The sequence below is a fragment of the Haliotis rufescens genome, unplaced genomic scaffold, assembly GCF_023055435.1.
Source record: "Haliotis rufescens isolate VD_foot unplaced genomic scaffold, xgHalRufe1.0.p SCAF_63, whole genome shotgun sequence".
Taxonomy (NCBI): domain Eukaryota; kingdom Metazoa; phylum Mollusca; class Gastropoda; order Lepetellida; family Haliotidae; genus Haliotis; species Haliotis rufescens.
Genome location: NW_025964354.1, coordinates 393,206 through 408,674, shown reverse-complemented (window position 1 = coordinate 408,674; position 15,469 = coordinate 393,206). Strand labels below are relative to the sequence as shown.

Genomic DNA, 15,469 nt, shown 5'->3' with positions numbered 1-15,469 from the left:
GAGAACGAGAGAGAGAGAGAGAGAGAGAGAGTATGGTTTTACGCCGCTTTGAGCAATATTCCAGCAATATCACGGCGGGGGACACCAGAAATCGGCTTCACACATTGTACCCATGTCGGGAATCGAACCCGGGTCTTCGGCGTGACGAGCGAACGCTTAAACCACTAGGCTACCCCGACCGCCCCTGATCACCTGTAACGACCAGCACTGGGGTGCTGAGGACTCATTCTTGTTTACCAGGTCCCCACGAGGACGTTGCTTTAGAAATTGTCGGCATTGTCATGCAGTGTTTTATTTTGGTAAAAACCAAATTTTTTTTTTAGCAGTTGGGCACCTAGGAACAAGAGTTACCACCCCTGTACAGGATCGCTTCATTCAACTGTTCTACTTACGTCACCTCAATGTCACAGCTACGGAGACTGCAGGACGCATTCCTGGTTTGAGGTTGATATCGGACCAGACTGTCAGGAACCATCTTCACAAGGCTGGAATCAGACCCAGAAGACCAGTTATCGTTCTGTTTTGCAACAGATCCATTGATAGCGACCTTGCGTTGGTGCCATACCTTACAGCCTTCGAATTTGAGAAACAGGAGACGAGTTTGGTTTCGCGATGAATTACAATTTCTTCTTCACCAACGCAATGGAAGACAACGTGTTCATCATCGTCAAAATGAGCGTTTTGCCCAACATTATGTACGTGAATTCGACAATTTCGGTGGCAGTAGTGTCATGGCGTGGGGGGCCATATCCTGCACCATGAGGTCTGACTTGGTTGTGGTTCAGGGACATTTGACGGCAAATTGCTACATCAAATTCTTCAACCTCACTTTCTAACAAACATTGTCCGCCAGAGGGACCTGTTTCAACAGGAAAACGCTCCTCCGCAAACAGCTCGTGTCACGGTAGACTACCTTCATAATCCAAACATCAATGTCCTGCCCTGGCAGTCGAGATATCCAGATCTCAACCCAATCGAACAACTCTGGGATGAACTTGATCGACGTGTACGTCAACGTCAGAACACGCCGCAGACACTCCCACAACTGGCCAACGCGTTACAAGCAGAATGGCGCAGAATTCCGTAGGACAGAATTCGTACACTTATCCAGGCAGTGCCGAGGAGATGCAGAGCCGTGCATCGCTGATTGGGCAGTCACAGGAGATACTGAGTTCAGAGCAATACCAACAACTATTGTGACAGGCATGGACATGAACAGATTGAAGGTCGAGGTTCCAGGTGGAATAGTCATTCTTAATTTGTATTACTTTAAACAAACTGGTATATGAGTAGAAGTACAACTTCAAAATAACTGTTTTTTGAGAAATACTAACCACATTGTACACATGGTCACATGTCTCTCAGATTTCTGGAGATAACGGCATCAGGTGAGAACACGTTTTGAGCCAATAAAGGTAGACACATGTTTTATTTTATCAATCACGTTCTTTGGTGTTCATTTGTTTGTGTCTGTGTTTGTTGTCTAACGCCGCACTTACAGATATTCCAGCTATATGACGGCGGTCTGTAAATAATTGGGATACGATGACATGCATCAACCAGGTCAGATGTTCGTCTCCGGCCCAGAACAAAATATAAACTAAACATTTATTTTACATAAGCTTCATACACCCCGCATACTTCAAGTATTTTGAAGTCGCTTCATAAATTAATAATTAACTTTTCGTTGTGTTCATTGAAAGTCCTGCATGTTGATTAGCTGCACTAGTCACGTGTTATGCCAATGAATGTAAAAAAAATAAGCCACACCCACCGAGGCGCAATACTTTTGTTACTGCAGAATGTCGGGGAATCCCAATATTACAGTCAAGGGAATTCCCTTTCTGCTCACGTGTTTCGTCATGCATAGGACATTTGGCGACTTTCATGCATATTCATTGTCCAAACAAACCTTTGAAACCGAAGGCCGAGAATGAAACAGCAAACGTGCAGGCTCACTCGCCTGTTTTTTCCCGCTCACTTCGGTTCAACATTGATGTCTTCGGGTTTCATTTCTAACTCGCATTTTTCCACATGTGTTTTCCCGTTTTTAGGAAAGTAATGTTTGAATCTGGCAGTAACTGACCATGTCATTTGAAACAGCCGCCTTCTCCCGGACAGGAGATCTACCTGTTGATCTAAATATTGAGCATTTCATAGAATGAGGGCCAAGGTGTTTGAGCGTCGGAGCTTGAGACGACGTTCACACAATGTTTGGCCCTTAATCTATGAAGGTTCATACTCCAATGAACTCACACAAAATGAAAGTCAATTCTTATAATTTATCATGTCACTATTTTTACCTCAATTGTCTAAGAATTTGAGCTATACACAATTATACTTAGTACGTGTGACTTCGTGTTTACACTGACAGCCATACAACAACTATCTCTATCGTGGAATAATATAGTTAATCAAAACGAGAGTTGAGATGAGCTTATGTATGCTCAACATGCTCAACAGGAACAACTTGTGTAGTTTTTGTTAACAAATGATACTCAAATAATATCCTCATAAGATGGAAGCCGTCTGTTAAGAACTACCTGAGTAAGTCAGTCACAATCACAGCGCGTCGTAATACATTTATATCAAGTCCATGACGTCAGAATTGCCGACACGATAAACGTGACTGGAGAGATTTCCGAAATTCTTAATGAACCCGTAGAGTGTTGCTATAGTCAAGACACGGATCGAGTTTTTACTGCGGTAGCTTGAATGTTTTGTTCTCTAAGATGAGTTGTAGCGAGGATATCCTTGAACGGACAAACTCTCTGACTTATCCTAATGTATCGTTAAACGCTAAGTTCAAAATTAAAGAGTCTAAATGATGAGAAACAACGCTTCTGTATTTATTCATGCTAGGGAATTCGAATAGGTTCTCCCAAGAATGTAGAAGTAGTCCGTCAGTCTTTACGTCATTTCAAGAACACGGCACGTGAAAAACGTATGAAGGACAAAATGCCCTTTTAAAAATATTCCAGCTATATCACAGTGGGGACACCAAAAATGGGCTTCAAACATTGTACCCATGTCGGGAATCGATCCCATGTCTTCGGAGTGACGAGCGAATGCTTTGACCACTGGCCTACCCTGCTGCCCCTCTTTAAAGTGATCACCTCAGATGAATATATACTGCTGAAAGAGGAACGCCAAACCAAAATTTAACACAGGATATTAGTGGACTGTGTACAGTACGAAGGCAGTAGAAGGAAAATGAGAAATGTCAACGTAATGAGAACACAATATATCTTGTGTCCACCATTATCGTCAAGTACTGCTCTACATAGGCTAAATTAGAGTATTGATAACACGTTCTACCTGGAGTGCATGTGCAGTCTTTTGCAGCGTTTGTGTTTTATGAAGACCTTATGATACCGCTCTTCATAACTCAAGAGGTTCACGGGGTTACCTGTATACTGTGTGAAAATAGTCCCAAGATAATAGTAATTATTCAGTTTTTATCTGTTGCCCTTTGAAATACCACCATGTGTGATTACATTAATTATGACTTGTTAAGTCGCATAATTATTCCTGCAGCATTACACAACTCTTCGCCAAAGTTAATTTTCTTCTGCTGTTGTTTAGAGAGTCGGATACTGCTCAAACATTATGATAATGCGAAATGCTTCCCTCAAAGACAAACCTCCATCCATGCAAGGTAATTGATACAACCTACTCACAAAGAGGTATGGAACACGTCGGAACCTCAACAAGACGAACAAGGGGAATTGAAAATTGCAACATCTGAGTTCTACAATGTCGATGTATGCACTGCGAGTAGAGCAGACTTAGTGACACAGATTCATAATGAGCAGTCGATCTCCATTTATCTGTATTATTCTGCTTTTAGTATGGCTCCGAGAATACGGGAGCTATTACAGATTCATTAATATGTAATATTCCAAGATTGTGATGACTCCAGCATACAAGACAAAGTTGTCTTGACAGTTGTGAAATATATATAGCGATTTGCTGGACTGAGGTCATTCCAAACTGAAAGTTTATAAATTGTTAGTTGCCTGATCATGCGTGATAGTCAAGGTGTGTTTCAACTTTTCAGGAATTGATTTGATCCATTATATCTTATTCCGAAACAGAAATGTGTATTTGCGGTTACTGCAACATTCACACCATGTATTGCACTGTATTTTAGAACGAAAACATCACAGAAAAAATAGGTGCAGTTACGAATTCAGAAAAACAATCGATCTCCTTACAGAATAATCAAATCTAGATGTCAGCAAGTCAGCAATACATAAGCTTGCCAGGCATTTCCATTGGACGATGTTCAACACAATGATCAGTTCAGAAAATTTACTATTTGGAGATGATAATACAAAACATTGTTAGCGAGTGAGTGTATTTGACAAATATAGACTCTGAAACTTTTAAATACGTATTTGCATTTCCATTGGACGATGTTCAACACAATGATCAGTTCAGAAAAATTACTATTTGGAGATGATAATACAAAACATTGTTAGCGAGTGAGTGTATTTGACAAATATAGACTCTGAAACTTTTAAATACGTATTTATCACAAATACACACATTATTCATTTTATCACATGTATTGGGTTCGAAATAAGAAGTCGAAGCAATACCGAAACTTGGATCTTGCATCCTTGACCTTTTACGTTTTACTGGTGGAAATGACCATGCTGGTATAATCTCATTGCCAACGGAACGACTGTTAAATCACCGAAGATAATGGCAGCTCATAAAGCATTTCTCGTTGACAATCCCCAAATGTAGTTTCAAATTAAGATAATATCCCAGGTAAATCAATAATGTCGTCAATACGTATACGGATTTGCATTGGAACAAAATAATTTTATAAACTAGCGTGAGGGGAATGGTTTGTTGTGACAACGATAGTCTCAAGGATGTTGCTATGTTTTAACCAGATATAATGTCACAACATTGTGAAGGAGCATGAACACAAGACCGGATAATGTCATTAAATAATCATTATACAGCTTTACTGTCCAGATCATGTTACCTTGCAGCTCCGATTAATCACATCCTGTCAAATACGTGATAATTCACACAGATGAGTAGACCGTTAAAATTTGCCGTGCAGCTTATTCTGAATAATGAAGTTGATACGGCGCTTGATTCTGCTAACTTCAAGACACTTCAACTCTGGCTATGCTATGTTGGCGTCGATGAAGACAATGTGGGGGAACTGTCATATCTGATATTCATTTGACTTAATCCTGAATCATTCTTTGTGTAACTTAAGTTAACTAACAGTAATTCAAATACTTCCATCAAAACATAGGAGTTAAGGAAGTCGCATGTACCACCAAACATAATTCAGTTTGTTAAACGCACTGTCAGCGTGAACAACTATTGTGTCAGGCATGGACATGAACAGAAGTACGTCAAGTTTAGCGAGGTCGATGTTGGGGGTGGAGAGATAGTCATTCTTAATATGTATCAGTGATGGGGAGTTACTTCAAACAAACAGGTACATGAGTATATTCGTTCGTATTTCCACATTACGTCACCACCCCTACAATGGGTCATGTCATGTTAATTTCCAAGCAACGACTTTGTTGAGCCCAAACAGCCCAAATATGGAACAGTTTGCTGTAAAATCAAATATATATTTTAGGTTTCACAGCAAACTGTTCGATTGTCACCATTAGTTTGGACTAGTCAAAAATGAATCTTCTTGACCTTGAATAATATTTGTTACATTTATCGCTGCAAGTAAACCCTTTTCATAATCTTCTAAGAAATAGTAATTTCGCATTCCAAAAACCTAACGTTTTAAAAGAGTACTTGCTGTCATGGTAGAATGGAGGTAAACCTACTGCGCAAAAGCGCTCGGTTCCAAAATGAAAGAAGAGGTATCAAAGCGAGACGACCACGAATTTCAAAACACCGAGAGTTTATCTCGTAAAATATATCAATGTTTAATTCCATCAATCTTTACCTGTCATAGTCCATAGATGTAGCTGGCGATATTCTATTCAACCATAGAAGTGCTTTATTTCTAACAGTTATCCTGAGACATATTGCGTTTAAAATATTCTGAATAAGTGGAATTTTATGCATAAATTTCAAAACAAAAGAATTATTGAGACTGGACAGTCAAGAAGTGTTTTGTTATCACAAATCTCATGCGTGATCATCACTCATGTGTGGTATCAATCAAAACAGACACTGGCATGTCGTAAAGCATGATCAAATGAAACTGATTAATATTAGATGCATTAACACAATTATCAGGGCGTATGGCAATACATTGCAACAATGGAATTTCAATAGATGGAGCAGTTCACATGAATGCCTGATTTGTTTACAGGCCGTCTACGTATCACAATAGTACTACTGTTCCGCGATAGGCTTGATGAAACACTTAACAAATGATGGCGGATGCTTCCCGTAGGGCAGAACACCCGTACTGTTTTCGCGAACATTTGGTCTCGTCACTATTTCTAAGTATACCATACCTATAATTTTCACCACTACTTTGCCCTTTGCGCCCTATGAAATCTGTCTCGGCAGATAATCGGGATTGTATATTCTCTGACTTTGACGTTTTATTTGTATTCAGTAAACATCGCATAAACAAGGAGTCACTGAAAACTAATTGATGTTTGATGCAGTGCAATATTTATAAGGACGTGTGCCTTGTTCGGATCTGTAGTAACGCTGCTTTTGTTTGTGGTACTTGCAATGTGTTGCAGCTGGACGTTATTCACGATGTAAACAGGGATGATCAAGTCTTTGAGATGAGATGCGCCCCTCAGACGTGCCGAAGACAGTTGGTCGCGTGTTTTTGCCCCAAATCGCCATAACATATTTTTTATTGAGGTGTCAGCCCTATATCCGCACTCGTATGGCTCACGATTGTTGTAAACATACACGGCTGGCTCACTTCAGGCATCCTTTTAACATCGTTCTGACATGACGTGATACATCGGATACACTGTTCAAAGATGTCAACATTCACTCCAAAGTGTGTTGTTTCCAACTAAAGCAATGCTTATCATTTTATTCCAAAGACACGGAACTCACTCTTTACTCAATAGGTTTGGGCTTTAGAGAAGATCAATCCATGACGTGGTTCGGATGATATGCATCACCATTTACTTCAACATCGGAGGTGTATGTACCAATTCCACTCTGATGATACAAATGCTAAAAGAGTTTGACATGAACCTGAGCTTCTGTTGTAATGGATGTAATTTACTTTTAAATTAGGTGTTATCACAAGTTGGAAAAAGCGTGTGTAGTTTCGACTTTCTTGGTCAAGTGATGTTGGCAGATGACGCCATAGTCGACGGACGCCAGACAAGCAGTTCATCACATGAGCTCACTTGACTTTCATTCAGATAAGCTAAATGAGAAACAACAGGGCTTTCCAGCATTTAGAGTAGCGTTCCAATTTGACCACCCCTGTGAAGGTTCAAAATCAGGTCACGACTGTCCATGGTAGTGGATCTCTCTCCCACTTTAAATGTCAGGTAGAGTAGATCCTTTTGTAGCCAGAGGCATGTAGATCCTGTTTTGTGAAAATGACGAATAGACTTGGTAGATTTTCTTGACATTAGGATAAATTACGTGATATCGGACCAACGATGGCCGATGACCAACAACATCAGCGTTTATTGACGATTTTAAGGTAAGCATGTATAACCCCAACCGATGCCCTTTCATTATCAAGATGAAACATCGAACTGACCTTTAGTATGAAACATGACAAGTTGAGTTAAAGCCCTAACCCAGTTAAATTAAAATTGACTTACTGAACGCTACGATTAAGACATATTTAACGAAGGGAAATACTGTGGTCAGTATATAGAGGATATTGTATGAGTTTATGCCATACTATGTTTACGATACAAGTGTCTAAATACCGTAATTTTGGCACGAGTGTCGTACCCATATTATGACATGAACACGAATATAATGTTCTACTTATTACTGTAGAAGATGTCTTCATACAGAGACAAATTTTGGTGTTTAACTATAAGGACAGCAAGTCGCAATACAGCGGAACCACAATTTGTCGAATGTAGTCAACAATCTTTAGCTCTGACGTCGTTTCTAATGTGACGGCATTCCGACGTCAGGTCACAATTAGAATCGAATAACGTCAACAATGCCGTCCGGATGACGGAAACAATACACCGTTGTCTTTTGACGTGATATGACCCTATGGTACATTTTCTATCAACCCCGATATCTTTGTCCTCGTAGGTAGTAAAATGTGATATGTGGATGTGATAATTATTGAACTACTTGCGTGTCGACATCAACCACACTGTGATTGAACACCTCAATGTGAGTGTGTCATTGTACTGAACAGTATGAATGTGGGTTCCTTAACCCTGCAAGAATGCGTTGATGCGTTCGAATCACAGCTCTATATCAGTTGTATGACGGATACAGGAAATCACTTACAATAAATATCATTGTCATTAGGTGAGCCGTTGTGACATGTTCCTTTTGTTTAATGCCGAATTCAAGCTTTATGACGAGTGCCTGTAATATTCACGCCTCGACAAATGATTGATAGTATGAGCAACACATCACGCCGATGATGTAATGATGACACACATTCAAACGTCCCAAAGCCTGACAGCGCGATTCATGAGGTCGCCTCTTAGCAAGAATCCCGTTCAAGCGACCTGTCAGAACCAACTTATCAAATGTGAACAAGCAAAACATGTGTTGTATAAGAGCCATATCCTATTGAGAGTATATTGTGCTAACGCTCTGTTATCCTGCTTTTCTGGCCATATATTATGGGATACCAGCCTCGGAATAATCCAGGTCATCCAGAACCAACTTGTTTGTCTACTAACTATACATGTGATTTTTAATGACTGACATCCTACATCTCCTGGGAGTATAATAGGATATATATCGTCTCCCAGAACTCTTCAGTTATATTAAAGACAGTCGGCAATAATCAATATGTGCAGCACAAAGCGACCAATGTATGTAACAGACATAACGTACTTTGACAAGACAGCAGCAATAATCTGCATTTATAATAATTTAAGTGAATGTCAAAAAAGGCCAATGGCGATGTATATATTGCTTACTACAACGTCTTGAAATATTTTGTTAAAAAGAAGCGAGTAAATTAATATCCATTTGAAGCACATCTTTAATAATGAGTTGGATTACAGTAAGTAACTGGCTCGCATGCCTGGTCGTAAGAGGCAATGCATTTAGAATGTGTCTTCTGAACTTGTTGATAGCGTGATTGTTGTCCTTGATGACGTAGATCGTTGCTCATGTTGTCAGGCAGTGGTTTGACAAACTTAGATGACTCACAGGCGGCCGTGATATCTAGAATACTGTGGCGTTATACCAACTCGTACAGTGCAGACCCATATTCCACATATGTAGAATTTTGAACTGTATCATACTGCCATTTTGAAGCGCATATGTGAGCATAGAGTCTTCATATCAAAGACTTCCTATGGCGTGCACATTGCTGATGGTCATAATGTAAAGTTTATTTTATGCTTATCGAGGTGAAATAGTTTGTTTTGAGAAGACTTTCATGAAAGTCCGAATGACACGTGACCCTCATCTCTCTGAGTGAAAATAATCATACGTGAGCTCTAAAACTGAGTAAAATATGAATTCAATGCAATGGGAAGACTGGAGTTATGGCATGGAATCATAAGGCTTGAAAGAAAAGATGACTATATTTGATTTGTCGGAAAGTTTTGTTGTTTTTGGTGTTTGTCCTTACAGTCATAAATATTCCAGCCGCCCTCAAATAGTCCTCCCTTAACCAGGCAAACCAGTGGTTGATAGTATGAGCACCGACCCACGATATCGCTATACGATGACACGCAATCTCCCAAGTCACCCGATTTTCTTTTAACCATGAGTTTCTGACACAGAATCCCGACCACGAACCAATGCTTTCAAAATAATTAGCTATTGTGGAAAACAAATAGTTGTTGAAAATTGGAGCAAATAATGATATAGTTAATACAACTCTCTGATTCTCTTTGAACAGTTAAGAAACATTGGTACTTGCCTACAATTACCCACTTCAAATATTATGCTGTTATGTCTACATTCTATATTTTGATATGTTAATAAAACCAACCTTAGTCTGACATTAGTGTGATTGAAAGTCAGAAATGATAGACGGTTTGCACACTGCTTGCGTAAAATGTTATTTCAATGAAAGAGAAAGATTCGAGGAGGTCACAATTTTTATTCAGAAATGTGAAGGGATAATAAAGTAAAACACCAGTAAGTAGTGATGTACATTTCCATTGTGTAGGTATTTATTTCCATGTATCATGGTCCGTAGTAGTTATGTGACCCATTAGTTTAACTGTTGATTGCATACATCCTGCATGGCACGGAAATAATGACCAATTAGAACAGCTGTTGTACACTAGACAATCTCATAGATGGAAATCCTCCCGTATCCCCCACACATCGTGCTTCTGTCACCAGGACATGGGACGTTGCATTCACTGTCGGGTATCTTCATGTACCCATCTTTGATGACACGGCCACAGAAGCATTTACGCCCTCCCTGGAATCAGAAGTAGCATGTGCAGTACTGTATCTGATTTCCTGCTTATTTGGAAACTCCAACACTAAGCCCCCGATAACTTGTTGTATATGTCTGAACTTGTGATTCTGAAGAAGGAAAAACAAACTGGACATGAGGTGCTCGTCACAAAGGCAATTGGATTAACATCATGGTACAAATATGCATGTCGCCAGCCACAGAAATGTGAGTATCTCGTGGTTATAATGCGATATGTATCCGGTGTGATGGGCTGGTGTCATGTGTTTGTCTGATGTACTAGTTTAACGGTCTAGTCTGGTGTATGGGCCTAACGAAATGGTCTCATGCACTGGCCCGTATGAGGTTCTGGTCAGATGTACTGCTCTGAGGTGCTGGTCAGACGTATAGATTTGATGCTAGCCTGCTGTATTTGTACAATAATATGAAATAAACCAAGTTACCAAAACCCAACAAACGATCAATTTCTCCTCATACGATACGCCATAGGAACCAATTCTTACCCAGAAACCCCATGTCCTCCCATATAGCGTAGTGATGTGGATTGTGACAATGAAATATGTGCATCAATAGTATTTGCATCGCTACTACATAATATACGAAACATGCATCCCTTAATATCATGCGAATCTGTACTGATACATGGTTTTCTTGCAACCCTAATTTGGGCGATCTCTGTCTTCCCACTGGTACAAATGTAGAATGTTCCAACTCAAACCACCAGTATATAGCCGCAGAGTGACATCATATTGGCTCTGTTACCATTTTAACTTAACCGGAAGAATAATAACAACAGTTTACCTATGTTTGAGCTGGAAAGACGTTTTAAGTCTCGTGTGGTAGACGGTAGCTCACAAATATTTGTTTTAGTTACATAAAAGCCCTGTTCATCATGTCTGCTTTAAATTTAAATCTAAACAGACTGTCACACTCAAGTATTGGTATCTTGCTAGGTACCTTTCCTCGACCAATGTGTTCGTCCTTCGCCAAGTACTACATGGAGTTTGGGAAGAAACCTAGCTACATTTGAAAATCAGCAAGTGATTCTATCTGCTTTTAACTTTTAACACTTGTGTTTCTGTTGCATTTGAATGTTTGTACTACTGTTTATTATTCAAAAAAATATATAATTATTATAAATTTCAATATTGTCTACCCTAAGTCCAAAGAAGATGTAGTTCATTCCGTGGCAATGAAGCTTGCATGTTTCAGTTGTCAGGCATGTTCCGTTCACCAATTTGCCGTGTGGAAGTACATGACTCTTGTCATCGTTGTAACACCCAACGTATGTGTATGGATCTGTAGAACGAGTAGACAAATAATAATGATCAGTAGGGGACATCAAATATATTTTGAAGAAATTAGCCAAATGTAATTGGTAATGAAATACATGCAAATTAAATGTTATAAGAGAAAGGTGTGCTCACGACCAAGCATGACGAACAGGTGAAAATTAAAGGAATTTACTTAATATTAACGGTATAATTGTACGGTCCCTGTGTAAATCATATGGACAAAGAGAAATTGTTTGCGATTACTGAACAAGTATATTATATGAACACTGCTTCCGGAATGCGACACAGAAAATATTGACGTCTAACAAGACAATAAGTTGTTTTAGTGATGGATTCTCTTATATATACTTTGAAAATATAGAATTTTTATCAGTAAAAGAAATCCGAGTACTTGTAGCTGTAAACACGAGACGTGTCGCACTACACCTACCATTTGCCTGATTAACAGTGACAGGGCATGGCGTGGTAGTAGTCGTAGTTGGGGGGGTTGTGGTAGGCGATGGAGTCGTGGTAGTAGTGGAAGGTGATGGAGTCGTGGTGGTGGTGGCTGGTGATGGAGTCGTGGTGGTAGTGGAAGGTGATGGAGTCGTGGTGGCAGTGGTAGGTGAAGGAGTCGTGGTGGTAGTGGTCGGTGATGTAGTCATGTTGGTGGAAGCGGTAGCAGATGGCGTCGTTGACAGTTTGGTAGTAGTGGTCGTGGTGGTAGTGGTAGGTGATGGAGTCGTAGTGGTAGTGGTCTGTGATGGAGTCGTGGTGGTAGTGGGAGGTGGTGGGGTCAAAGTGGTAGTGGTCTGTGATGGAGTCTTGGTGGTAGTGGTAGGTGATGGAGTTGTAGTGGTAGTGGTAGGTGATTGAGTCGTGGTGGTAGTTGGAGGTGGTGGAGTCGTGGTGGTAGTGGTAGGTGGTGGAGTCGTGGTTGTGGTGGTAGCAGATGGCGTCATGGACAGTGTGGTAGTAGTGGTTGTGGTGGTTGTGGTAGTGGCGGCTGTTGATGCCACACACACGTATGTAGTCCCTGCTTCAAGTGGCACACAAACCTCGTTCTCTTTACACGGACGGGCGCGACACACCATCCCCTGAGCCTCTTTCTGCCAACACATATGAAAAAAACATCACAGTTTCTACTCTGAACTTTGGATTCCATTAGGATTATACATACAGGATGCGATAATATTTTTGAGTGAAAAATATAAACGCCCATGGATCTTTTCAAAAACCTGTTCTAAATGTAGAAAAAAAATGAAACATAGGTTTCATACATGGATACATGGAGCCTTTTTAAGTTGTCCCGACAATGTTATTGCTGATACACTGTTTGAAACTCATTTCGGTGTGCCCCAATATCGTATTGCTGAAATATTACTTGAAGCAGCATAAAACCCAAATCATTCCCAGCTAGTTTTAAAGGGTAGTGGTAACAGCAATCATTGAGTATAGCAACACGAACAACCTCCTAAATTCTAAATCTGTTTATCTCGAAATGTATCCCTCTTTGGAGTGTATATCCCTTGTATTCCAGTTCATCATTCTCCTATTACCTAGAACGAGCATCAGTTTGCAACATTGGCCGCAAACAATTATTTCGTATATTATTTGTAAGGGTGTGGTTGTGGGCAAGTGGCGAGGTTGCAAAGGTAATGTGTGAAGTTGTGGGAAAACGTGTGTTCTTGGAGAAAAGGATTGGTTGTCCGAAATGGTTGAGGTTGTAGAGATGGTAAAGTTTTGAGATTGCGTGAGATTTTCGAGAAGCAATGTGGGTTGTGGGGGACGGCTGGGGTTGTTGGGAACGGGGCGTGGTTTTGCGAAAGATCTGAGGTTGTGGGAAGTGGTGATGTTGGGTAAGGCGTATGCTTGTTGGGAATTAGTGCTGTTGTATCTGGTTGTGTGGTTGTGTGAAAGGTTGCGGTTTTTGTGAAAGGGGTATAGTTGTGAACATGAACTTTGTGTGAAATCGAGCGATTATGTCAGAGTTGTTGCAGTTTTGTGGAAGCATGAGGATTTGTTGTGTGGTGTGTGGCTGTGAGGAAGGTTTGATGTTGAGGAGAACATATGCAGTTGTGTGGAGGGGGCGTGGTTGAACAAGAGGTGGTGCTGTTAGACAGGGGTAAGGTTGTAGGAAAGGGGCGCTGTTGTGGAAAAGCTCTGCGGTTCTGGGGAATGTGTTAGGTTTGCGCTAGGGGTTAATGAGTGTGAGTATGGTTTTACGCCGCTTTTAAGCAATATTCCAGCAATATCACTGCGGGAGACACATGAAATGGGTTTCACACATTGTCCCTATGTCGGGAATCGAACCTCGGCCTTCGGCGCAACGAGCGGACGCTTTAACCACTAGGCTAGCGCTAGGGGCTAGATTCTGGAGAAAGTGTGATGGTTGTGAACAAGACGCATGAAAGGTCAACTATCATATTCTTAAACATGCTTCATGTTAATGAAGTACAGAACAGTATTTGAGAATTGACTGCATTTGTTAGGACTTAATAAAGATATTATACCTCAATGTAGAAATGATCTACAGAAACATAGCTTGCATTTGTATGGACACTGTATATACAGCTTTATGAATACAACTGCATGCATACAAATACATTCTCCGACTTGTGTGTCCTGTGTTTACCAACACCAATTCTCAAAGACAAAGGGGGTTGGGATTTTAGTCGCAGCTGAATACATCTATAATGAGTTGCCTAATGGGTAAAGAAAGCAACCAGACATTAATCTATGACTCGGGTAAGAAAGTGCATGGCAAACTGAAAACAAAACACGAGAAAGACAATGTAACGCTCATACACTTTACATTTCCACGGAAGCAGAGTCTTGTTTCTATGTGATCTAAGTGGACTACCATCAAGGAGGAAGTTTGTTTTCATTCGGTAAGGTGTGGTGGATGATTAATTCAAGATTGGAAATACCTTTGTTTTCCTATACATATTCATATTTGTGTATTGTTACAAAAGGGAACAACAAAGTCCCAACACATTCCGTACAATAATATCCAGAATGGGTTTGTAATTACTTACTTATTTAATGAAGATAACAATACACTACTTCTTTTGTTATACAAATAGGTGATTTCATCCTATAAATGTTATTATGTTATTTAACTTACCAAATACTTTGCATGGGGCATCGTCTCTGTCTCTGTGTCTCCTTGTGTGTGCAGGTGGCAGCTTCTGGTGGCAGCATCCCAGGTGTAGGAGCCACACCTAGTTGTGTAGGTACACAGAGAATCACATACCAGCGACGAAGGCACCACCCTGGTAAGGAACACCCCCTCGCCTTTACATGTGGCGTGGCTACATATAATGTAGACTGTAAACAGCTCAAATACAAACATGTACATGGTTGAGGGTACTGTTAGATTTTACTTACTCCTACAGACGCCGACTAGCCACTAACATGCAAATAGTAACGTACAGCTTAATATATCAAGCCATGGGGAATTAACGTGCACATTAATATTGATAATGAAGTTCTGCAAGTGCTAACATAAGGACTGACAACTCATTGATTGATTTTCTATAAGTGAGGGACGGCGGTTTTCTTTTGGGTAGAGCATCAACAAAGTAAGGAAAATGATTAGAATGTTTGCGAAAATTTGATTGAACACATATTAATGCTACACACACACAGAGGAAGACAA

General features: G+C 40.2%; 1 protein-coding gene across 1 annotated transcript; it reads right to left on the bottom strand.

The window, feature by feature from the left end:
- Positions 1 to 10,393: 10,393 nt before the first annotated feature.
- On the bottom strand, positions 10,394 to 15,169 carry LOC124119006 (salivary glue protein Sgs-3-like). The gene is made up of 4 exons (XM_046481356.2): positions 14,936 to 15,169; positions 12,260 to 12,917; positions 11,691 to 11,833; positions 10,394 to 10,537 (listed from the first exon to the last, which is right to left on the bottom strand). Exons 1-4 carry the CDS (start codon positions 15,167 to 15,169, stop codon positions 10,394 to 10,396), a joined length of 1,179 nt encoding a protein of 392 aa, XP_046337312.2.
- Between the last annotated feature and the right edge of the window lie 300 nt (positions 15,170 to 15,469).